The 24,208-nt window shown below is 30.2% G+C and overlaps 3 protein-coding genes across 5 annotated transcripts in view; 2 read left to right on the forward strand and 1 right to left on the reverse strand.

The window, feature by feature from the left end:
• The window catches only part of LOC122522581 (diacylglycerol kinase 1), an 81,580-nt gene extending 71,194 nt beyond the window's left edge, over window positions 1-10,386 (forward strand). For both annotated transcript variants that reach the window (XM_043643779.1, XM_043643778.1), the window contains 12 exons: window positions 3,896-4,018; window positions 4,921-4,970; window positions 5,910-5,984; window positions 6,116-6,353; window positions 6,874-7,079; window positions 7,193-7,366; window positions 7,660-7,957; window positions 8,077-8,201; window positions 8,290-8,577; window positions 8,679-8,880; window positions 8,974-9,155; window positions 9,335-10,386. In XM_043643779.1, coding sequence (XP_043499714.1) covers window positions 3,896-4,018; window positions 4,921-4,970; window positions 5,910-5,984; window positions 6,116-6,353; window positions 6,874-7,079; window positions 7,193-7,366; window positions 7,660-7,957; window positions 8,077-8,201; window positions 8,290-8,577; window positions 8,679-8,880; window positions 8,974-9,155; window positions 9,335-9,424 — 2,051 coding nt within the window. In that variant the 3' untranslated portion in view covers window positions 9,425-10,386. The remainder of the gene's footprint in view (window positions 1-3,895; window positions 4,019-4,920; window positions 4,971-5,909; window positions 5,985-6,115; window positions 6,354-6,873; window positions 7,080-7,192; window positions 7,367-7,659; window positions 7,958-8,076; window positions 8,202-8,289; window positions 8,578-8,678; window positions 8,881-8,973; window positions 9,156-9,334) is intronic.
• Window positions 10,387-12,979: 2,593 nt separating this feature from the next.
• On the forward strand, window positions 12,980-20,390 carry LOC122522045 (enhancer of mRNA-decapping protein 4). Of its 2 annotated transcripts, XM_043642832.1 has the most exons (10): window positions 12,980-15,867; window positions 16,020-16,125; window positions 16,218-16,294; window positions 16,603-16,808; window positions 16,881-17,260; window positions 17,341-17,606; window positions 17,687-19,353; window positions 19,452-19,659; window positions 19,749-20,045; window positions 20,139-20,390. In XM_043642832.1, exons 3-10 carry the CDS (start codon window positions 16,242-16,244, stop codon window positions 20,326-20,328), a joined length of 3,267 nt encoding a protein of 1,088 aa, XP_043498767.1. In that variant the 5' UTR covers window positions 12,980-15,867; window positions 16,020-16,125; window positions 16,218-16,241; the 3' UTR covers window positions 20,329-20,390. The 2 variants fall into 2 exon arrangements, with proteins under 2 accessions (XP_043498767.1, XP_043498768.1); XM_043642833.1 differs by lacking the exon at window positions 16,020-16,125.
• A 1,701-nt stretch (window positions 20,391-22,091) lies between these two features.
• LOC122522047 (rRNA-processing protein UTP23 homolog) lies at window positions 22,092-24,198 on the reverse strand. Its single transcript, XM_043642836.1, has 4 exons — window positions 24,138-24,198; window positions 23,401-23,680; window positions 23,062-23,294; window positions 22,092-22,990 (listed from the first exon to the last, which is right to left on the reverse strand). The coding sequence occupies exons 2-4, from the start codon at window positions 23,518-23,520 to the stop codon at window positions 22,567-22,569; spliced, it is 777 nt and encodes a 258-aa protein (XP_043498771.1). The 5' UTR covers window positions 23,521-23,680; window positions 24,138-24,198; the 3' UTR covers window positions 22,092-22,566.
• Window positions 24,199-24,208: the final 10 nt, after the last annotated feature.

The following is a 24,208-nucleotide window of genomic DNA, read 5'->3' on the forward strand; positions in this document are numbered from 1 at the left end:
CTCGATATCGAGGAGATTTATTTTCATTTTAAATTAACTCTAACAAAATCATTTCTATGAGTAATATGTCAACCCCATCACCTGCTGTCCCCCTTCGTTAATCATTCATTTCATTTCATCGTATAAATGTTGTTATTTTTATTGCATTTTTATTATACGAATTATTTACGATTTACAAACAAATTTCGTATGACTAATTTAATAGAAAAGTAATATAAGAAAAAAAAAACAAAATAATGTTTATCGATATAGGAACGCATACAATTTGATTCTTTTCTTTTTTTTCAGGATAAGAAAAATCGTTAAAATACGATAATATATATTTATGTATATCGTAAGGGATTGCATTTGTAAGAGTAAAGAGATACGAAATGTTTTTAACGAATGTGCGCTTTTTTACTTTGAGAACATAAATCAGAGAAATATAGTATTTTATTTGTTTTATCTAGGGAAATAGTAAACTATCATCATAAGGAATAATAAATTACCACTAAAGTGTGCATTTTGAAAAATACATATAACAACTTTTATGTTCCAATGATTTACGATAATTTATCTTCTTAGAAGATGTACGAGAAATGATCATTCTCGATTCGTATTTCTAAACGATGCTCTAGGTCTTGTCGATATTTCTTATTCTTATTGATACCCACATGTTTTGTTATTTAAATTTAATTCATAAAATTAATTCGATTCTCTTACTAGAAGTATTCCATTATTTTCTATTTGCAGTGTATTGGAAAGTTACAAACGCATAATTTGATTTTGATTTCTGGACTCATTTTGAAAACTATTGCGTATTCGACACCCATTACCAAAGATCGAAGAACTTCGAGGACGTGTACGAGAAAGCTGTCGACGAATTCGACGCGTATTTGGAATTTCGAAAGGACTGCGAAATTCGATGATGCAACGAACTGTAAGCTTGAATACAAACCCGCGGAGGGGGGGGGAATAACCATTTCGAGTATTGTCTATGAAGATAAACTATACCGAATTATTTGTACACAAAATTGGCTATAATTTAGAAAACAAATGGGACACGTGTTTCGAATTTTTGGTTTGTTTTATCCTCTGACCATTTCTAAAATGTGTTATTTAGAATATTACTATATTTAGGTATTATCCTAATGTATAACAAAATCGAACAATTTTAACTTATCTTACGTGATTTTATACTTTTATCGATTATTTTTTCGCAAGGTCTCTCCTGTAGTAAGAATATAATTATAAAAGAGTAGTATGTTTGTGAATTATAGAATCCAGATGTTCATCAAAGTCTTTCGCAATAGTGGCCGATTGAAGTTCGAATTGATTTTTTTCCGATATAAATATATATGTATATATCTATATATACATTTATCTTTCACGTGAAAATACAGGAAATAGAAATGTCTATTTCTAATTTTCGCTTTTACCAACCTTATGTACACAAACGGGTTGATCTTTACAAAATGTCACGACATTTTAGGAATACCCTTCACGCGAACTTGTCTAGAGTTTATTTCCGCGTTTCCTTGAATAAACAAATCACGAATGATTTCATATTTAACAGTTTATTCCTTATGAACTTGGAAATTATTCGTTTGATAATAATCAAACGTGATAGAAATGTAACAAATTTGATCGTAGTACTCATAAAATTTATTAACAAAAATAATTAATCATACCAATGATCTGTTATTAAATCAGCTCTCCAGTGAATACGCGTGTAAAAGTTTCCAACAACAGTCCCCGAACCGTATAAATTTTATTTCGATAGATACGAAAAAAAAAAAAATTAATTGATCTTTTTCAGGAGGTGAGATCATCTAGAGAATTTTAATTAACATTGAAAATAATTTATTTAAATATAACCGGTCGTCCCCTTGAAATTAGTAGCGTGACAAATTTTCATTTGGCGTGGATGTAAAAATTGACCATTTAAAAAAAAAGAAATTAATCTCTTAATTGATTGCAATTGAATGCATGTGTTGCGTGTACGTTTCTGCGTGTTTACGTGTGTGTATCAAAGACGTTTTCACACGCCTCTGGCGGACTCCTCGAAATAGCTCCTACGCGTACGGTGTCATTCGATATAAATGACGTCGTTTGCCTCGAAACCTTGCTTGTTGTATCCTGACCGAGCTTTCGCCACGCTCAGTAATTCTCGAGGTGCACTAGAAGCAACAAGTGTTACCGGAATCCTACTGTTATTCTACTATTGTCGTTGTTGTTACAGCTGCCATTGTTGCTACTTTCGCGTTAGTTCATTTAATCGCGTATCATATCGTGTTGCCTTTGTTATAACTGTTAAATAAAATTATTTAGCCATTTCTCTTTGGGGGAAAGAAAAAAAAATTAAAAAAAAAAAAAAAAATAGAACGATCTCAAAATTTTATCCTAATAAAATTTTTTCTTAATTATCGTCTCGTTAATAATTTTTTGTCGTTAGTCTACCAGCGTATTTTTTTGTTTAATCTTTTTTATTTTTTGTCTTAATTACGTACAATAACATAAATTATGATGTTAGAAATATTATATTGCAAAAATGTTTTGCCAGACAATCGTGAAATTTTAATTACAGAGGATTGTTTATGTATTTAAATTGATTGTTGAAAATTGTGGTGTTGTTTTATGGTGAAAAGTTGAACAATATGGTTCTCAAAAGGAAATTTTTGATAGGATTGCAAAATGTACCTGGCTATTTGCTGAAAGAAGGTTCGTAAATTTTGAACATCAAAATTCGAATTTAATGTCGAATTATTTTATGTATTTTACTGTACTTTCACACACTCTCTCTCTCTCTCTCTCTTTCTCTATTTCTTTCTATCTTATTGTGGATTGAAATATTACTTAATAAAATTACGGAAGTATAGCATTTGACAGACATAAGAGTCCCGTTAGCACAGACTAGGTCTGACGAAAAATTATTTTTAGCTTAAATCGTCGCCGTACGAAATCATCTACGCTATTAGCATCGCGAATTTTCAAAAATAAATATTCCGAATCTAAGGATCGATCACGACCACCACTAAGAAGAAATTTATTCTCTCACGAGTTTAACTTTTTCAAAAAAAAAAAAATAAAAAAAAAATTTTTAATATAAATTAATTTATTAACAAATAGTATTAAATATTGCAAGTACAATACAATAAAGAATGAAACAAAAAATTATTCAACGATTAAGAGCTTCATTTGTCTTCGATATACGAAGATTCTTCGTTTTTTTTTTTTTATTTTTTTATTTTTTTTTTTTTTTTTTTTCAAATCTTAATGTGTATGTATATAGTATTAAAAATAAAAGATAACAATATGAGATGAACCGATTTGGCAGCAAACTAAGTTCAACGTAAGAATAAATGTTTCGTTCTTTTCGAAAGCTACAGAAATACAAACGGCTATGTCACGAATCGACTGAAATAGATATTATTTCGAGTTATAATAAGAACAATGTATATACATGTGTATGTATAAACACTTACAGAGAGAGAGAGAGACAGGCAGACAGACAGAGAGACAGAGAAGAGAGTGAGAGTCATCTAAAATGTGTACTTGAAAAATATCATTCCAACATGTAAAGATATTGAAGATTTCAAAAGAAAAAAAATCACAAAATTACACATCACACATATACACACACACATATACACCTTGTACGAACAGATAAATATAGTAATCTGTCCTCGAAACGATACAATTTTTCCGATGATCCTCGAACGTGTTTTGAAATTCAACGATCTAATAAAAATACGAGTATAATAAAAAAAAACGGGTAAAAAATTCATGCATTTTTGTTCTTGGAAAAATAAAAAAAATTATTTCTCAAGGTTATATCCGTTATTATTATAAGTTAAAACGAATTTCTTATAAACGATTTATCCTTTTCGATTTTGTGTGTTTTCTTCTTTTGCAGAGATGAGACATCTTGTTAGAAAGCAAAGTACGATAGATGTCCATTCAGTTAAGGTCAGCTTGAAAGATATCGTTTGCTACCTTTCTCTCTTGGAAGCAGGCAGACCAGAAGACAAATTAGAGTGTAAGTACTTTGAACGTAACTCTCTCTCACTAAATTTATCTTACAAATTTAGCAAAAGAGTCCTTCCATTCTTATTCGTGATTTTCTCTTCACCCTACCACATTCATTTCTATTTATTTTTCTTTTCTTTTCTTTCTTACTTACTTTTTTTTACCGTGACGTAATCGAAAGATCTAACGTGAAGTTATTTTTCTAATCATCCATCTAACTAAGCGTGTGTAATATGATTGACAAGGTCGCAGAAAAAAGTAGCTTGTGAATTTTTATTATTTTATCTTTTTATATTCTATTAGATCGAGTATAATAACAGTAACGTCGGAATTTGCAAAAATATACAAAATATTAGGGTTGTTTATTTAAAATAGAAATACTTAATGTGTTCAATATAAAAATATACTAATAGTGTTGTTTATTTAAATATTTAGATATGAGATACCAAGAATTTTCAAATAAAAAATTACTATAGTGTTATTTATTCACATATAAAATAATAAATATTTTTTCAACTCAAAATACAACACAATTCATTATTTATTTAGACTGAAATAACAAAATATTTTCAATAAAAAAAAATATTATTATTAATTTATATATAAACAAAGAAACATTCCGACATGACTGATCAAACAATCTTAATATATTCACGAAATTGAATATAAAAAAAGAAAAGAATACACGTATTATACCTATCTACATGTAATCGTTAAAATGTCATCGTTACTCTCAATATTTTCCACACCGGAAAGATCATACGTGAACACACAATTGTTAAATGAACAACTCACACGTACAGATTGCAACTTGTTGCACGTCACTTTTCGATATTGGAGTCCAAGTCGTTGACATTTTTCTTCACGTATATGCACATATATATATAATATTTATAATTTTGTATATTCCAGTCATGTTCCGGCTCTACGATACAGATGGGAATGGCGTACTTGACAAGAACGTAAGTAAAAAATTTTTCGTATCGTTGATTGGTGAACATATTTTTTCGAGGAAAGGAAATTGAAACTAAAAATTTAAGAAAACGTGAAATTTTATATTTAATATTATATATTTTAGTGGGTTGAAAAGTTTTGATTCAACATAGAAACAATTTGTTGTCGATCAAACTTACTTTTGTATTAAAATAAAATAAAAGTTTGTTTGTCCAGGCTGAAAACTTTTCAACCTACTCTTATATACACCCCCTTTTCATTATTAATTTAATTGTAAATTATTCTAAATGTTTATTTAGTAAGTTACGATGTTTTTGGGAAACTTTGTTCAAATTGTTTTAGGTCAACTTAAATAGTATAAACCGAATTAGAATTGATCCCATTTATTTTACGAGTTTACCTTACGAACAGCACACGTGTGTACAAATACGTATAGTTTCCTTCCCTCTATATACAATATATTCTCCAACAAGTAATTACCTAGGTTGCATGCCATCGTAAAAGCACGTACTTTATGGATACATAGTACTATACTACTCGAATAAGTTTCTGCATCAGATAGCAGAATTACTAGTGGTATTGGTGGTGGTGGTGGTTGTAGTAGTAAGATTTACAAGTAACCAAACGTTATCTCTTGTTACTTCTTTTCTGAATCATTTGTAAACATTCAACGATGTTACAACGCGTTTAATTGCATCCCACAAAAAGTGACATCGATACTCTAATAATAATAATAATAATAATCTGAACACGATGAATTCGTATCGTTATAAATATCGAAATCATGTTAAGCAAAGCATAATAGTGGTGTATGGAAAATTGTCTGATTTTGTCTTTTGTAATTTTTTCAGTGTTAAAAGAGAATTAATTAACATTATTATCATTCGATTGATTAATAATAATAATTATTATTATATTAAACATTGTGATAAAATTTGTTGGTGTAGGAGATGGACTGCATCGTGAATCAAATGATGAACGTGGCTGAATATCTCGGTTGGGATGTTAGCGAATTAAAACCGGTGAGTAGAAAATAATGAGAAAAAGTTTGTCGATTAATATCCGAAAAAATGAAGAAAAGGAGGAGGAGGAGGAGGAGGAGAAGGATTTTTCAGGAGAGTTTAAAGAACGAACGAACAACCGGTTTTTTTAGATATTACAAGACATGATGGTAGAGATCGATTACGATTCGGATGGTACGGTGTCCTTGGAGGAATGGAAGAGGGGTGGATTAACGACAATTCCATTGTTAGTTCTCCTTGGTCTCGATTCTCACGTGAAAGAGGATGGAAATCATTTGTGGAGATTGAAGCACTTCAGCAAACCCGCTTATTGCAATCTCTGCTTGAACATGTTAGTTGGACTTGGAAAGAAAGGGCTCTGTTGTGTTTGTAAGCATTTCTCTTTCTCGTTGAATTAATATTCATTTTTTGTTTACGAATTTGAAAGATATTATTTTTTGGCACTTTTATATTTTATTTGGATAAGATTACGTTAAGGTTTTAAGGTTATTGAATATTATAAATACTGATTAAATTAATAACAGATATTTTAAATACTTCTATTTATTTTGTAAGTATCTTAAAAAATAAATTTTCAGTGTTTATAATAAGGGTAGGATTGCGTCAAGATTGCATCGTATTAATACAGGGCATACTTATATTTTATTTATTATATCAACCATATAAATAGCAGTTATTCTTAACTTTATCAGTGTTTAAAAAGATAAATATGATTCATATTTATAATAGGGGTAGGATTGCATTAGGGTTGCTCCATATTGATACAGAGTATATATTAATATTTTATTATAAATACTGACCATCTATTTAAAATACTGATCATATAAATAGCAACTATTTTTTAACGAAATTATTTATTTATTTATTTCATAATTTTTTCTCATTTAAGTTTGCAAATATACTGTCCACGAAAGATGCGTACAAAGAGCACCAGCATCGTGCATTGCAACCTATGTAAAAAGTAAAAAAACTTCACAAACTATGTTACATCATTGGGTCGAGGGCAATTGTCACGGGAAGTGTTCGAAGTGTAGAAAAACCATTAAAAGTTACAACGGAATCACGGGACTCCATTGCCGTTGGTGTCAGCTAACCGTGAGTAAGCTTTTCTATACCAATTCGACCAGATTTGAATTTTGTTACTTTCTAAAACTCAAACGATCGTTCGATCAATCAGAAACATTGGCTGTTCAATTGTAACTTTGTAGCTGCACAACAGATGCGCTTCGCAAGTGAAAGCCGAATGCACTCTCGGCGAATATGCTGTACACATTTTACCACCCACAGCGATTTGTCCAGTCGTATTGGACAGACAGAGATCTTTATCGAGGGATAGCAAAAGGGGTAGTAAACATGGACAGGATTCTTCGTCCGTCAGTTTTGTAAGTGTTAAATAAATACCAGTGTAATATTTAAAAATTTTTTTTTTTTTTTTAATTAGTCTACCTCGTACATATTTCATCCCAAATAAAACTGTGACTTTGATATCTATCACACGCGCGTTAATATCGTGACTATGCATCCATTAAATACTTCTGATTGATATACATATTTATGATATCATTTATATTCGTTAAAAGAGAAAAGACAATAAAAAGATCACATTTCTATTTGGGATAGACTATTGGGATTGTGATTAGATGCGATTGGAGTACGAAAGATTCCTCTTCATCAGGGTGGTTTCTTAAGCTGCGGTGGTGGTAGTTCGTCAAGTCAACAACCAGCAATGTCCTTCCAAATAACCCCACCTTCAGATACGGTACCACTGTTGGTGTTCATTAATCCAAAATCTGGAGGTAGACAAGGCGAAAGGATGCTGAGAAAATTTCAATACATTCTGAACCCTAGGCAGGTACACAATTTAGCTATTGGTGGACCGATGCAAGGCTTGCAAATGTTCAAAGATGTCGAGAACTTCAGGGTAATTTGTTGCGGTGGCGATGGTACCGTCGGTTGGGTTTTGGAAACTATGGGTAAGCTGACTAGCTGCCATTAATGGTGGTAACACTTTGATGATAACACTTTCGGGGAATTCTATCATGGTTGGAGTTTATGTGTGAGTGTATGTCTATGTGTGTGTTAAACGATTTAGATCGAGTGCAGTTCGAACATCAGCCTGCTGTTGGTGTCATACCACTTGGTACTGGTAACGATCTTGCCAGATGTCTACGTTGGGGTGGTGGCTACGAGGGCGAAGCTATTTACAAAGTTCTCAAAGTAAATAAAGACCTCCGATCTATTTCTATTTCCAAGAACTCCAAGTATTTTTAATACGAATTTTCAAAAATCTTCCTGTTTACTACAGAAAATCGAGAAATCAACACCCGTGATGATGGATCGTTGGCAGATCGAAGTACTCGATCAGAAAGAGGAAAAGAAACCTAATCAAGACAGTATACCTTACAATATTATCAATAATTATTTTTCCGTTGGCGTTGATGCTGCCATTTGTAACAAGTTTCACGTTGAAAGGGAAAAGAATCCGGAAAAATTTAATAGCAGGATGAAGAACAAATTGTGGTATTTCGAATATGCTACGACTGAACAGTTCGCCGCGAGTTGTAAAAAGCTTCACGAACATCTCGAATTAATTGTAGGTATTTATAATTCATTCATTTTATTATTATTACTATTTTTTTTTTCAATGGATTATAATATCAAATGAAATTGTTATTTAATTTGTATAAATTGTAGTGCGACGGTACACCTTTGGATTTGGCACACGGACCTTCTCTACAAGGTGTTGCTTTATTAAACATTCCTTTCACCCATGGGGGTTCGAACCTATGGGGTGAACACCATGCGAGGCATCGCCTTGGTAAACGAAAGAAAAGACCAGACAAAGAACTCAGCACTAGTAGTTTTAATTCAGTAGATCTTACAGCCGCGATACAGGGTAAGTCGTCCTAATGTAATCTCATTCCCCCCTTCCTTAAATCATTCCCCCTTTTATTTCTAAATTATATAAATAATTTAAATTATTTTCCAGATATCGGGGATCATCTTATAGAAGTGATAGGATTGGAAGACTGTTTACATATGGGCCAAGTTAAAACAGGGTTACGAAATTCTGGAAGAAGATTGGCTCAATGTAGCAGCGTGACCATCATCACGACCAAACGGTTCCCCATGCAAATTGATGGTGAACCATGGATGCAAGGTCCATGCACTGTAAGTTCATAAACATTACTAATTTTCAATTCTATTTATTTCAATATGTAGATATATTTTTGTTCAATGTAAATAGCAATTTGTCGGCATTCATAATATTTGTCTGAAAAATATTTGTTTTTTTTTTTTTTTTAAATTGGAAAAACGTTTAAGTATAGTCGTTTTGATTCTGATTACAGATACACATAACGCATAAAAATCAAGTACCGATGCTGATGGCACCAGCACCTGACAAGAGCAGAGGATTCTTTAGATTTTTAAGAAGATGAACGACCGTTTCGAAAAAAAGAGAAACATAACAACTGATACTAGGAAGATCTCTTTATACCTCTTCCTCCTCCTCCTCCTCCTTCTCCTCCTCCAGCCTTCATTCATCCAGTCTTTACCTAGTCTTATCGTTCCTCCTACACAACTTCAGCTATTTATTATTTTTCTACCCAGTTTTCGACACGAGATACAGGTTCGATCGCAACGTTACGTATCGTATATTCATCTTTTACCGCTTCGATAACTCGTTTGAAATAAAAAAATGCAAAAAATAAAATAAAAATAAAAACAATTAAGAGAAAGAAAAAAGAAAAAAGAAGAAGAGAAAGAGCTCGTAAAGAACCGATCGGATTCGTATGGCTTAGGTATTCTTATGTACAGTATTTTTGAAAATAATAATAATAATAATAATAATAAAAATAATAATAACAATAATTAATAAATTAATTAATTAATTAAAGAAAAAGAAAATTATTTGTCTTATGTTAGTTATTTAGGATGTCATACAACGTGACGTTTATAGATTCGTCGATCGCCAAGTGAGACAAGAAAAGAAAACAAATTCTTTATTTTACCTATCTCAACAATCCGATCTTTGAAAAGAAAACAGTATAAATAATCTTTCGCTAAAAATATAACAACAACAAAAATAATCAAAGGTTAAGAAAGCGCCTGTGTCCTACGATTGCTAAATAAATTGGCGAATTTAGTATAAGATTAGATAACATGATAGTTTTATTAAATAATGCGTTAGGAGCACAAATTGCATACATTAATTAATCGGTTATAAGGGTCGAACACATGTTAGGATAAATATAAAAGGAGATTTCAATTATTTAAGTTATTAGGAATAATATATGCCAGATGTGGAGAAGACTACTGACCTTCAGAAAATTAAGTATCGATTTGGAAACGGGCGCTTATCGAAAAGGTCGAAAATGTAAGTGAGCGAGAAAGAGAAAAAGAGAGAGAGAGAAAAGAGGAGGGAAGAAGGGATGCTTATAGAGAGATACAGCCAAATAGTTTTGGGAATTTCAAATTCAATATATATTATAGAGATTGAGGAGGAGTTGTACTGCATCATGTATAAAAAGAGAATTACATTTGACTGTATTTAATCATTCAAACTCTTTATACGTATATATGTAATAAATAAATATAATATATATATAATAATAATATATAAATTAAATATATATATATATATATATTAATATTAATATAATTTATACATTATCAAATATATATTTATATATTATAATATTATTACTACATTATATTATATTATATATATTAATATATTAAATTTATATATTTATTAAATATTGTTATATTGATTTATTATATATTTTTATATGCATATGTGATTTAGATCATCGTTAATGCTTGGATAAAAATTTCTTAAAATAAAATTTAATTAGATATTCACATCATAATCATATATACAGGATGTCTTAAAAAAATGTTATCCATTTCGTAGACACCCTGCATGTATATATATCATATTAAATTTTACTTTCTATAATAATTAGGTGCACGTGCAACGATCGTTGTCGAAACAAAAAAGAATTTTGGGAATAAAAAGAATGTCATTGTTTCCTTTTCTTTTTTGTACGACTCCGTCCATCGATCACGAATTTTTAACTATTTGTCTTCTACTTATTCTTCTTCTTATTTTTATCCTTTTTTTTGAAATAATGTTAGAATCATTTGTATATGAACTTCGTAACAATATAGAAGACTGGAAAGCCTAATGTTAAAACGAACGATTTATTTATTAATTTGTATAACACATAGATACATACGTACACATATATAGATAAATATTATATATGTGTGTACGAATATGTCTCTATCATATTTATTTATTCAAATGACGGTAAAGAATTATAATAATCATAATAATATTAATAGTAATAATAATAATAATAATAATAATAATAATATAAATAATAAAAAGAAGAAGAAGAAACGAAAAAATATATCAGCAATATATCGCAAGCATATCAGAAATTTGTAAAATAAAACTACGATTGCAGAATCTTTTCATTTTCTTTTACTTTTCTTGTCTTACAATTAATCTTTCACAAGTCGCTAAGTTTCGATCGTTGACGTAATCGACGATTTTTTCGATTTTTTTTTCTTTCCTCCTTCCCCCCTTACATTCGCGAATTGAATTAAATCAGCAGACGCGAGCAACGAGCACGCACAAATATTATTATTGGATGGATATAATTTGAAGCTAACTACGCGAAATAGTTAGAGAGAGAATGTGTGAGAGAGAGAGAGAGAGAGAGAGAGAGAAGGAAAAAGAAAGAAAGAGATAGAACATTGTGATTTATCGATTCAACGAGGGCGTTTTTAAAATAGATACATATGTATACACAAATTTTTTCGACTACGCGAACACTATAACACCATCGAGCTCTCTAACGTTATCTCTCGCACGCCATAAATTAAAACCCCGATAATATTCCAAGTTACAGATTTGACCGGTTAACTAACGTGCTTGTAAAACTTCGAAAATTTACATTCACGTCATAAATCGATTCATTCATCGTGCGATCTAATGATCCTCACGTGTGGCTGATCCGAATTTTACCGAAAATAAATCTCTACTCATCGATTAGTATAAATGACACATAATAAATTATATATTATATTACAGTAATATCAATTAATTGCAAATTGTTCGTAATATAGAGCTATCGTGCTAAAGCTAATTAAATAATCTCATGAAAAGAAAAAAAAGTTTGATTTTCAACACTTTTATAGCGTAACATTTATTTCGAGATTATTTTTATTTCAAAGTGATCTTCGATTAATTTCTTCTTTTGTATCTCAACACGAGGATCGATAAAAATTAACTTATTATTATAAAAAAAAAAAAATCGTAATATCATAATTAATTCGTGTCCTATCGATAAAAATTTATCGAGGATCATCGAAACTGATTATAAATTACTTTGCAAAAAATAATATTAGTAGTAGCGGTAGTAATAATGATAATAATAATATTAATAATAACTCGCTATATTTTCCGTCCAAATGTCGCGTGTTTTATCTTTTGTACGAATAATAAAACGTATTCTATGTATCCATGTATATAATAAATCATATGTTAATATACACGGGTATATAGATACGTACGTATGTACGTACAATATATTATATTAGTTTATTTCGAAAGTTTATTTCCAAAGAGAGTTTAGTTCGAAGTAGTCGCGTTACTTCTCGACGAGAGATGCGTCACAAACTCGCGTTCTACGCGTTTGAAATAACAAACTTCGGCGATCGATCGTTTAGAAAATTAGATCACATACACCGGGGTCAACTAGCATAATAGCTTTATCAATTTACTTCGTGCTTCGTCTGGTAAACTTTATCAAATATTCATTCGAAACTTTAATATATATAATCTGATCATTTTTTTAATCAAATTTAACACAGAGTGAAAAAGAAAGAAAAAGAGAGAACAAATAAAAGACAAAGAAAGAGAGAGAGGAGAGAGAGAGAGAGAGGAAAAAAGAGAAAGCGCTTTTATATATATATATATATATATATATATATAACATTATAAAATACTATATGTAATATACAGATTGTTTCATAATACGTGTAACCCACTTCAGTAGTGACAAGATACAAAAACAGTGAAAAAATTCTTCGACGCTGATAATGAATGTCGAATATGCTATAATTTTCATATAAGCCCAACAATCAAAATCTAATTACGCGCTTGTAACTTTAAATACACAGGAAATATAAAAATTATGAAATTCTTCTAGTAAGAAAACTAAGCGTTCTAACTGAATTGATTAAACTGAAATGACTAAATTTAATTAACAGAACGTGTGACATTAACGAGGATAAGAAATATCCACAAGACGCATAGCACTGTTTAGAAATACAAACCGAGGATTATCATTTTGAGCACTTTCTATGAAGATAAGTTATCGCGGATTATTGAAACAAAAAAGTGGCTTCAACTATGAAACAAGATTAAATAAGACATATGTTCAGTGAATTTTTTTTTATTGTTTTTGTGTCTCCAAGTTCACTCCTGAAGTGGATCCTATGTATTACGAAATATCCTGTATTTGAAATATTATATGTAATATATACGTTATATATTATATAAAATATATTCAAAAAGAAAAATATATATATAATATTATTTTGATCGAAATCCCACAGGGACCATTTTCATCGTCTCGACGTGTATGCAAATGGCGAACGATTGTATCAGATAGACACATTTTTTCTTAGAATTTTGTAATAAACTTAAATTGTAATTTTTAGTGAAATTTATCGCGCTTGTAAATCGACTTCAAAGCTTCGAGATCCCAAATACACACAACGCTACACTCACGCGGAAAGAATTCAATCGGCATGAACGAAAATACAAAAGAACATAAAACACAAATTTTGTTGAATGGTAAGAAAAAAAAACAATTCTTTCCGTATGCGTGAAGCCACCCGGTATATACATATACATAACATATATATATATATTCACTTATTATATATATTTATATATATATCGCTCATTTTGTTTTCTTACAAAACGATAGTAATATTCTTTCTTAGGCGATCGACTAATCGCTCCTAGCAGAATCGAGCTATTACGCTTAAATAATAATAATAATTATAATGTAATAATAATTATTATTATAATGATAGAGAGTAAAAATTTAAAAACTTACACGTGCGCGCGTACATACACAAAAACAATACCACGAATGAATAAATGAATTAAAAAAGAAACGAAACAAAGGAAGGACAAAAAAAAAGAAAAATGATAAGTTATTAAAATCTTTAAGGCGTTCATGGAAAAATAAAAATAAAATCCCTGCGTAATTTGGACACCTCTGTGAATATTTCCAAAGTAAAAGAAAAGATTAATAGAAGAATTTAAATAAAAAAATTAATAACATTTTTTCCAATTGGATTGGCGCAGTGTTCAGTGTGCTTATATCATTATATATTATATATTATATATATACATATATATATATATAATATATAGAAAGGATATCATACGATATATTATCGAGAGACCCAAAAAAATAAATTTGATCTATCTTTGACTTCGCCGGTAATATGAGAAAAAAAGGACGTCAAAGGGTATTAAAAAAACAAAAGAAAAATGTTTTCAAAATAAAAAAAGAATAAAAAGCAAGTAAAATAAAAAAAAACATAGTGAAATTTCCGATCGGAAATTTCGAATAGAAAAGTTTTGTGCCGTGCAAACTGAAGTTATGACAGAATGTTCGACGTTGCTTTTATTCTGCGTCGCATTGAATTATTAAAAAATTAAAAAAAAAAAAAGGAAAATATACAATATTATCGACAAAAAAAGGCTTCGCGAAAAGATGGATGTCGTTTTATTCTTAGGACAAAAACTCTGTACATTGCGAGAAACGTGAATCGAAAAGGACGCATTGTTAAATTCGTAGTAAAAAAAAGGAAAAGAAAAAAACAAGATTTCTTATCAGCAACGTATCTTCTTCTTTCGATTCACCTTTCATCTACTCTCGCGCTTTTGATTAAATTAATTATTATTATTAAATAAAATAAGTATGTGCAATCTGTAATATAAATATATAATGTAACGTAAATAATATTTGGCAAACGAGGAATGTAAGTACGCATTAATGTACGTAGGTATTTAAGTGCTATTTACACTAAAAAAAAAAAGAGAAAGAAATATCCGACATTTTAGCTGAATTTAACTGCCACAACCAATTTTGGGTCTACGTACGTTTGAGCACTACTGCCATTTTCCAAAAGAGGTTTTAGGGACACGTACACGAAAGAAATAAAAATATAAAAATTAATAATAATAATAATAATAATGATAATTAAATAAAAAAAGAATTAAAATAAAACAAATACAAGAAGCCTGTCTATAGTGTATAAAATATATATAAAAGCTCAAGGAAATAAACTGTGTAAATTTATCGCGCAATATCGTTCGATATGAGAAATATTTTATTATCCTTCGAAAACAATACGCAAGAAAAGAAAGGAAAAAAAAGATGATAGTCTTAGATATTCTGAAATAATTTTGGGAATAATAGAATATTAAATTGATATAAAAATGAAATTAAGCTAGTATTAGATTACTTTTTAAATCGAAATCGAAAGTCTTCAATTCCAAGAATCTTATTGGTCGATTGAAAGAACTAAGGAAATCCCCTTGTTTAATTCGATCTTGATAATTATCGATATCTCGTTCGACTATTTAAAATGCCATCTAGCGTTAATATAAAAAAGTTAAAGCGTTTCCGTTTCGATGTGGTTTTAACAATCAACGACGAATGCTACTCGCCGAGTCCTTATATTAGATTTTCATTCAACAATCTCAAATCTCGTTCATTGTGTAATATGTGGTCTCAACTAGGTGGTTGAAAAAGAGAAAAAGAGAGAGAGAGATAGGACGGTAATGTTTTAAAATATAATAGATTGATCGAATAAGGTCGGCGATCGATTCGATATACATACATATCTACATATATATAAATATATATAAATATATACATATACTTATATATAAAATATATATATATATATATATAAATATATTAAAAACAGGGCACACCTGCATAGTTTGATCAGATTTATGCACGAAGGTGAGAGAAAAATATCGCGCGTGTTGTACCGACGGAGATAATGCCGTCAGGCGTGCCACCGGCTGGGGGTTAGAATCTTACGAATATACCTACTATAATATACATCTATTAAACTCTTAATATATCTTATTATTTCTCCTTTTGAATCGCTACTTTTCAGATATCTAAATATAACTACGGCAAAATGATTAAAACTGGAGAAGAAAATCTACGACACTTGAAATATCCGCAGACAGTGTAAGTTCATTTTATTTCTTTTCCAATTGATATCACTCATTTTCTTTTTCAATTAAAATTCTTTCCTTGTCGTTCTGATTTCAAGGATTCAAAATTTCATCGAATTTTTTTATAAATTTTGATCTAGATCTTTTTGACTATTTCTCATTTTTTTTTTAACCTTTTTTTGTTGGTCTTGCTACCATCTCTCTTTCTCTAGCTCTTTCTCTCTCTTACTATTCCCAAGGACGAAATAATTAACATGATTGATGATGTTTTTAATTAATATTCTTTTTCTTTTTTCTTTATTATTGTTTTGTTTTATCCAGGGAATTCAGCGGACAAGAGGATCAACATTCGGTAGAATTGTATAGTCAAAATGTAACAATCATTCCATCGTCAGGTGGCCACGATCATGGAAGTTCCAAAGTTAAATTAAAAAATATTGTTGACTTTACTTGGGAACATAATTTTTATACTGGTCAATTATTAGCTGTTCATATGTCTGGAAAATACTTAGCTTATGGTATCAAAGGTAATTAAATGTTACCATGTATGTGGTTTACACTTCGCTTACTTTTATTTCATATCATACATTTTTTTTTAGTTGGAACAGGAGGCGGAGTAGTACGGGTTGTATATAAAGAATTAGAACAAAGAGCGTTATTAAGAGGGATGCGTGGGGCTATACAAGATCTAGCTTTTGCTCATGTGTCAAATGCTATTTTAGCATGTGTCGACTACTCGGGAAACCTCTTTATACATACTATTGAATCAACACCATCCGAACTATTATGTAATTTAGTATTACAAGTGGATGCTGAAGAATCTTCTCCTACTAGTCATCGTGTTATTTGGTGTCCTTATATTCCCGAAGATGATCCATCGGATGGTGATGCGGTATCTAAACTATTGGTACTAACGAGGGGTTCTAAAGCAGAGCTATGGTCGGTTGCCAATGTTGCAGCTAGATTTAGATCTATAGAGGTGATTGTGCATTTCATCTGTATATTATGCCGTCTGAATATTACATTAGACAGAAAATCGAACTCTTAAATGAATAATAGGCAACTGATCCAGCTGCAAAAGAAAGCGGCGGCATGATAGAAATTAATCAACACTCAGGGATGATCATCGAGGCGACGTTTAGTCCCGATGGTACTGCCTTAGCTACAGCCAGTCTTGATGGAGAAGTCAAGTTCTTCCAGGTATATATGCACGGTAATTCTCATGGCACGACTCAACCGCATTGTTTACATAAATGGCAACCACATGGTGGACGTCCCATTTCTTGTCTATTTTTCCTCGACGACCACCAAACTTGTCAACCTGAGTAAGCAATTTTACTTCATTCTCGATAATACGTTTTATTCGATCCATGTACAATTAACGTGACTTCACTTTTTTACTTAGCGTACAATTCTGGAGATTCGCTATTACTGGCTGTGACAATAATTCAGAATTGAAAGTCTGGTCGTGCGAATTATGGACGTGTTTGCAAACAATTACATTTGCGCCAACTCCTTCGACTGGAAAAGTTCCTGTATTGAAAGCAGGCTTAGACCTTAGCGCCGGTTATCTTTTGTTGTCTGACATATATAATAAAGTTCTGTACATATTGAGTATTTGTAAAGTCAGTGGAGAGGCATTAGCGTGCGTAAATACGATATCAGAATTTCTTTTGCCATATCCGATCTTGAGTTTTGGAATAGTTGATGCTGGGCAAAGAAAAATACGTCCAATGGGAGAATCCTTAGAAGATCTTACCCAGTGCGAGGAAGAAACAGAGGAACAACTTGTCATTAGAATGTATTTGGTTCAACCTAAGTCGTTGCAAGAATGTCATATAGCATTTAAGCCCGCCTCGCGAGTGAGTGGCAACTGCCTCATGGATATGCTCATCCATGATTCCTTGATCATCCATAATTCGGAAGATTTGCTGGATATTGGGATTGTTAATCACAATGGAATATCAGGAGAAAATAGCGAAGAAGATCGTATGTTATCGGCTACCATCGAAAACACGAATAATCATAACACAGGATTAAATTTAATGACACCAGATGCATTTAGCTCGCCAGCGAAGAAAGAAAACAACGATATAGAGTCAAGTCCTCCTAGTCCTGAACTTGAAGACGTGATATCCGTTAGTCCCTCTTTGGCGCAGGCAGTACAAGCGTTGAATGCTTCGGATCCGCCCCTTGCGACGAACGAATTAGAGGAACATGCGCCAGCTAGCGGTGGTAGTAGTCCTAGTAGAGAAGTCAGAGAAATCCTATCGCTCAGTAAACAAGAAGAGGAAGAAGCCGATTCTGAAAATAAAGAGGAAGCAGCACCGAATACAGGAGAAGATTGGCCTAATATTCCAATGGTTTTATTAAAAGATGTCAATGTACATGCCATGAAACCAGACTCTGAAGAATATCAAAATGAAGAAGATAATAATACTGCACAAAGGAACACGACTAAGGATGAAACTAACTCGACGACTCACATTTCGTGCGAACAAGAGACTCAATGGCAAAACACTGCAAATAATATTAACGTCACTGAAATAACTAATAAAATAGATTCTATTTTGGAAACTATTCAAGAACAGTATCAAGAAATTAGAGAATTAAAAAATGAAGTAACGAGATTAAGACAGGAATCACCGATATCGACGCATGTTGAATCGGTTTTAGCAAGAGCATCGCAACAACAAACGGCAACGTTAGAACAATTGTATGGACAAATGAATCGACAACGTGAATTATTAAACACACTTGAAACAACGATCAAAGACAAAATAGAAAATATTTTACCACGAATAGTTGAAGAAACGGTTGAACCATTAAAACGTCAACTACATTTGGACGTAACGCGCATGGACGATTTGTTAAAAGATAATTTAACTAAATTGATTAATAGTACACATATTAAGGATACATTGGCATTAGCTGCAGCCAATGCAGCTAAACCAGCGCTTGATGTAGCTTTCAAAGACACTTTTACAAACATCCTTTTACCTGGCATGGAAAAAGCTTGCCAAAATATGTTCAAGCAAGTGCAAGATGCATTCGTCAAAGGTACCCGCGAATGTAAGCTATTGTGTTTCTTAATTATTTCTAACGATAAATTTATCTTTATATTTTAAACGTCAATGTCAATATTATTTGTATACTTGGTTTTTCTATAGACCTTCAAAGCGTCGATTCTATCATGGATAAGCAATATAAACAACGAAATGAACAACAAACCGAAGCACTGTCATTGTCAGTACGCGAAGAAATTCGAAGTGAATTTTCTCGAGGAATATCTTCCATGCAAGAGGATACTGTACGTATAGTTCGAGAATCGATCAGGGAAAATTTAAATCAACAATTGAACGAAATATCTGGCGCACGGTACGGTTGTTTTAATTATTATTTACATATTATTTAATAATATATTCATTATTTATGATAAAGATATATTATCTCATTTACAAACACAGTTCACGTGCCACGACTCCTGCAACAATATCTGTACCTGCTGTTGCCGACGCACAAGCTCGAGTTGTGTCTTTACTGCAAAGAGGTCAATTAAATGCTGCTTTCCAACAAGCTTTAAGTGCTAGTGATTTGGGATTGGTCGTTTTGGCTTGTGAAAGGACGGAGCCATCAAGGGTATTTTCTTCTCCTCTTGGACCTCAAGGTCAAGGTACTAGATGTATTTTACAGCAGCCGGTATTATTATCATTAGTCCAACAACTCTCTGCCGATTTAGGACATCGTACAGAACTTAAGCACAGGTATTTGTACAAATTTAAATATAATTTTCTTTTCGTATAAAATAACTGCAATAAAATATGTGAATTTTAAAATAAAATAATTTTTTTGTATAGGTGGTTAGAAGAAGCTATATTAAATTTAGATCCAAATGATCCAGTAACTCGAGAGCACATGGGTACTGTGTTAATGACTTTGCAAAGTCAATTAGCTGCTTTTGTAACGGCAAATCCAAATCACCGGTCAACTCGACGAATGAAAATGTTAGCCATGGCAGCACGCGCTTTATTAGCTCAACATCCTTGACCTACAATGTGTCTTCAATAAGCTCATTTTTGTATAATATAAGGTTCTTATCTTCGGTCAAAGAGAGAAAAAGAGAGAGAGGAAGAGAAAGACGTGTTAGTCTAAAAGCAATATCGCCAATGCGAGTTTAAGACTGACATTAGTTCACATGGAATGTGAAAGAAATATTGTATTAATGTATGTTGTAATTGTATTATTTTATCGGAATATTATTTTTTATTATTTGCAAAGTATACCATACTTTGTAAAATATTACGATTAAAATATTTTCGTATTAGCACTCATATATATATATATAGATAAATTTAAAAAAAACTTTTCTGAAATATTTCATTTCGTCTCCATAATTTTGATTAAATCGAAAAAAGTATTTTTTGTTTACAATAACTTCATCATTTTTTCTAATTAATTTCTTTTACTTTCATGTGAATTTTATACAATACAAAAGGAGATTTCAACGTCAACAGAAATTGTATTAAAAAAAAAGAAGTAAATAATAGTAATAACCTATTTTACATTTGTTACTTATAATAATGTTCGAAAAAATTTTTAATTGGCTAATAATTATATATAAATATATATAGACAGTGCACTTAAGTGCATTTAATTAATGACGTGATCTAATGTATTTTGGATATACTTATAAATTTGAAACAATTCTAGACATTTTTTTAATTGATATTATCTTTAGCTCTTCTTGTAGGATACACGTATACTTTGCATTGCAATTATTCTAATGTTATTTTTTTCTAAATTTACTTATTTCTTTTCTTTTTACAATGTACATATTATTATTACTACTGCTATTACCTTGAATTAACCATTTTTATTTCATCTAGTGAATCAAAATGTTTCACGTTATATTTAGATTATAAGCGAGAAAATAATGCAACACTAAAGTAAAAGAAAAAAGAAGAAAAATAAAAAAGGTACATAAATTATAATGCAATTTTCATAAAGCTAGAAAATTATATATATATATATATATATATGTATGTATATATATATAATTAAAAAAAAACACCATACTTTTACATTATTCATTACATTTATAAATATCTAGACATCTTTTTTCTAATAATTTTTCAAAATTTTAAACATTTTGAAATACATCGTATCATTTGCATGTACACGCATGTTAATGTTCCATATAATGTTGAAAATGTTTCTTGTATCTTTTAAGAAAATATGTACATAATATAGCGTTTACATTCATTTTCTGAGGATCGTCTTTATATCTTATTTACATATATATTCTTTCTACGACGCAAATATTTCCTAATTCCAAATATTATTCCTTATATTTATATATATATATACATATGTTAGAACAAGGCTTCTCAAAGTGTGAATCGTGACTCCATACGAAGTTGAAAAAATTTAAGGAAAACTAAAAAATTCTTGAACGTGCTAGACCGAGAATTAATTTGATATTAATTTAACAAAACTATACGTATAGTATATTTGTGAGCTTATAATAGTCAAGGAAAATATAGTATAGGATATATACTCAGGGTCGTGAAAACATTCATTCGAGTAAAAGGCCTCACCAAGTGGAAAAGTTTGAGAAGTCCTAGTTTAGAAGACAGTAATTTTACTACACGTAGGAATTATTGTATAATTTGTTTTTCAAAAAATTTTATCAACATTTCTAATCTTTCCAATATAGAATGCAATATCTAATATTTTCATAATATTATAAATTATATATAAATATAAATATATACATATATATGGCAAGTTACATGTGAAAATATTGTAAGGAATGTTAAAAATCATGATGTATTTTTGATCATTTTTTTACATCAATTGTATGTCATAGACAGTAATGATATTATATATATGCAATAATCTTCCATGCTTCTAAGTAAATAAATCTCGAGCTTTTATCATGTTTGTTAAATAGAGAATCAATTAAAAACAAATTATTACCATATTTTGGTATTATACTTCATGCGTATATTACATTTGGATGTATTTCTATAAAATGAACAATTTATAAATAGCGTGTATAATGTATTTTAAAATTAACTGACTGTTAACAAGTACATTTTTTATGTCATCGATAGCAAAATGATAGATGTGTTCCAGCTTGAACCAGCCAAAGTTAAAAAAAATATTTTATTCTTAATAAAATAAATCGAGATATTGTATTATGAATAAAAACAAAAAAGATAACAAACAAGAAAATAATATGCTCGATCAATTATTACCGTTACTGATATGAAGTAAATACTGTCATGATGATTGAGTTTTATTTGAAAGTTCAGCGACTAGAGCTTCTTTAACATGCGCAGGTATTTTAATTTTTTTCTTTTTATTAATTTTTCCAGATTTTGGTTTATCCGATACTGGTGTTACTACTTGTACTTTCTTCTTCTTTTTTAAACAGCTAAGCGGATTTGGACCACCCTTCTTATGCTTCTTTTTTCTTTTTGGTTCGATTTCATTTATTAAACCTGCCTCTTTCTTTAACGTCTTCATATTCTCTTTTTCCCATGTACTCATTCCTAAATTATTTTTGATGTTTTCAGCATATTTTTGACTTGCTTCTGAAGGAGTCTCCAAAGTAGGTGCTTTACCATGGAGATATAATAAGGGCACACCGGGAATTTGTCTCAATTCGTTTTGTAAATCACGATCTTGTGTCGCAATAATATATCTACGCAATAAATATTAAAATGTTATTTACTTTTTAAAATTCAATAGAAATAACAGAAATGTTAAACTCACCTAGAAGAATTATCTTTTCCTATCATAGACATCAAACATTTAGAACCTGGTATCGGTTTCTTCTCGTGCCCACATCGATGAACTGCATATCGTTTAATTATATGCATTGCACCTACAATCCCTTTGGAAAAGGAACCTAATTTTTCTACCTCTAAAATGATGCATGCCGTAGTCAACAATTTAGTTTCTGCTTGAAAATATTTAGGTAATTGATCTTGGATATTGAATTTGTTCTAAACCAATTATATAAAAAAAAAAAAAACAAAATTATTTATAATCTATAAATATTTTGGTAAGATAACTCTATATAATGATAATTGATCCAAGCAATATACTAACCTCAAGTGCAGCAAATGCAAATGTTCCATCGATGAGTATTTGATAAGGTTGTCTAAATTTAAAATTGTTTATGTAGAAGGCTAAATGTTTCCTGGCTTTTTTATGTCGTGATGTTTTCATTTTGTTTTAATTATTTGATAATTTTATTCAACACATTTAATAAATCAATGTTTGTTTACGCCATAAATATTCACAACAGACTTCGTGTAAACAACTTACTTAACTTTCGAGGTTATGTTACATGTGAAACACGTGTGACACTTGTATAGCGAAAAAATTCCTGAAAGATTATTCCGTTTAAATTGTATGTATAAATTATATAAAATGTTTAGAGACATAAGATAACGTATATACAGGATTATTATAAAATAAAAATATTGTTAACATTTTTATATTTTAATCTCGTGAAAAAAAAAATAATATATATGCTTAAAAAAAGTGATTATTAAATTATAATATTTAAACTGTAAGATAGAAGTTTTCGAATAGTCATCGTAAAGAGCAGACCTTAATTTTATACAAAATTTATGGAGTTTATTGTGTTCAGAAATACTACTAGAAAAACGCCATAATAAAACAATGTTTTTAAACAAATTGCAATTAAAATTTGTCACCATGATTAGGATCGGTAATTATATTAGTATTTACTTAATTTTTTCCACTTAAAGTATTGTGTAATTTCCATTAAAAACAATATATTCTAATATATTAATTATTATAATTGAATTTCTGTTTACTTCATTATAGTCCAAGAGCCCGTGAGTGCCAGACCTTCGGATTTTCATAAAAGCTGAAAATTTTTCTATGT

Source organism: Polistes fuscatus, unplaced genomic scaffold, assembly GCF_010416935.1.
Source record: "Polistes fuscatus isolate 324 unplaced genomic scaffold, CU_Pfus_HIC Scaffold5, whole genome shotgun sequence".
NCBI classification, from domain to species: domain Eukaryota; kingdom Metazoa; phylum Arthropoda; class Insecta; order Hymenoptera; family Vespidae; genus Polistes; species Polistes fuscatus.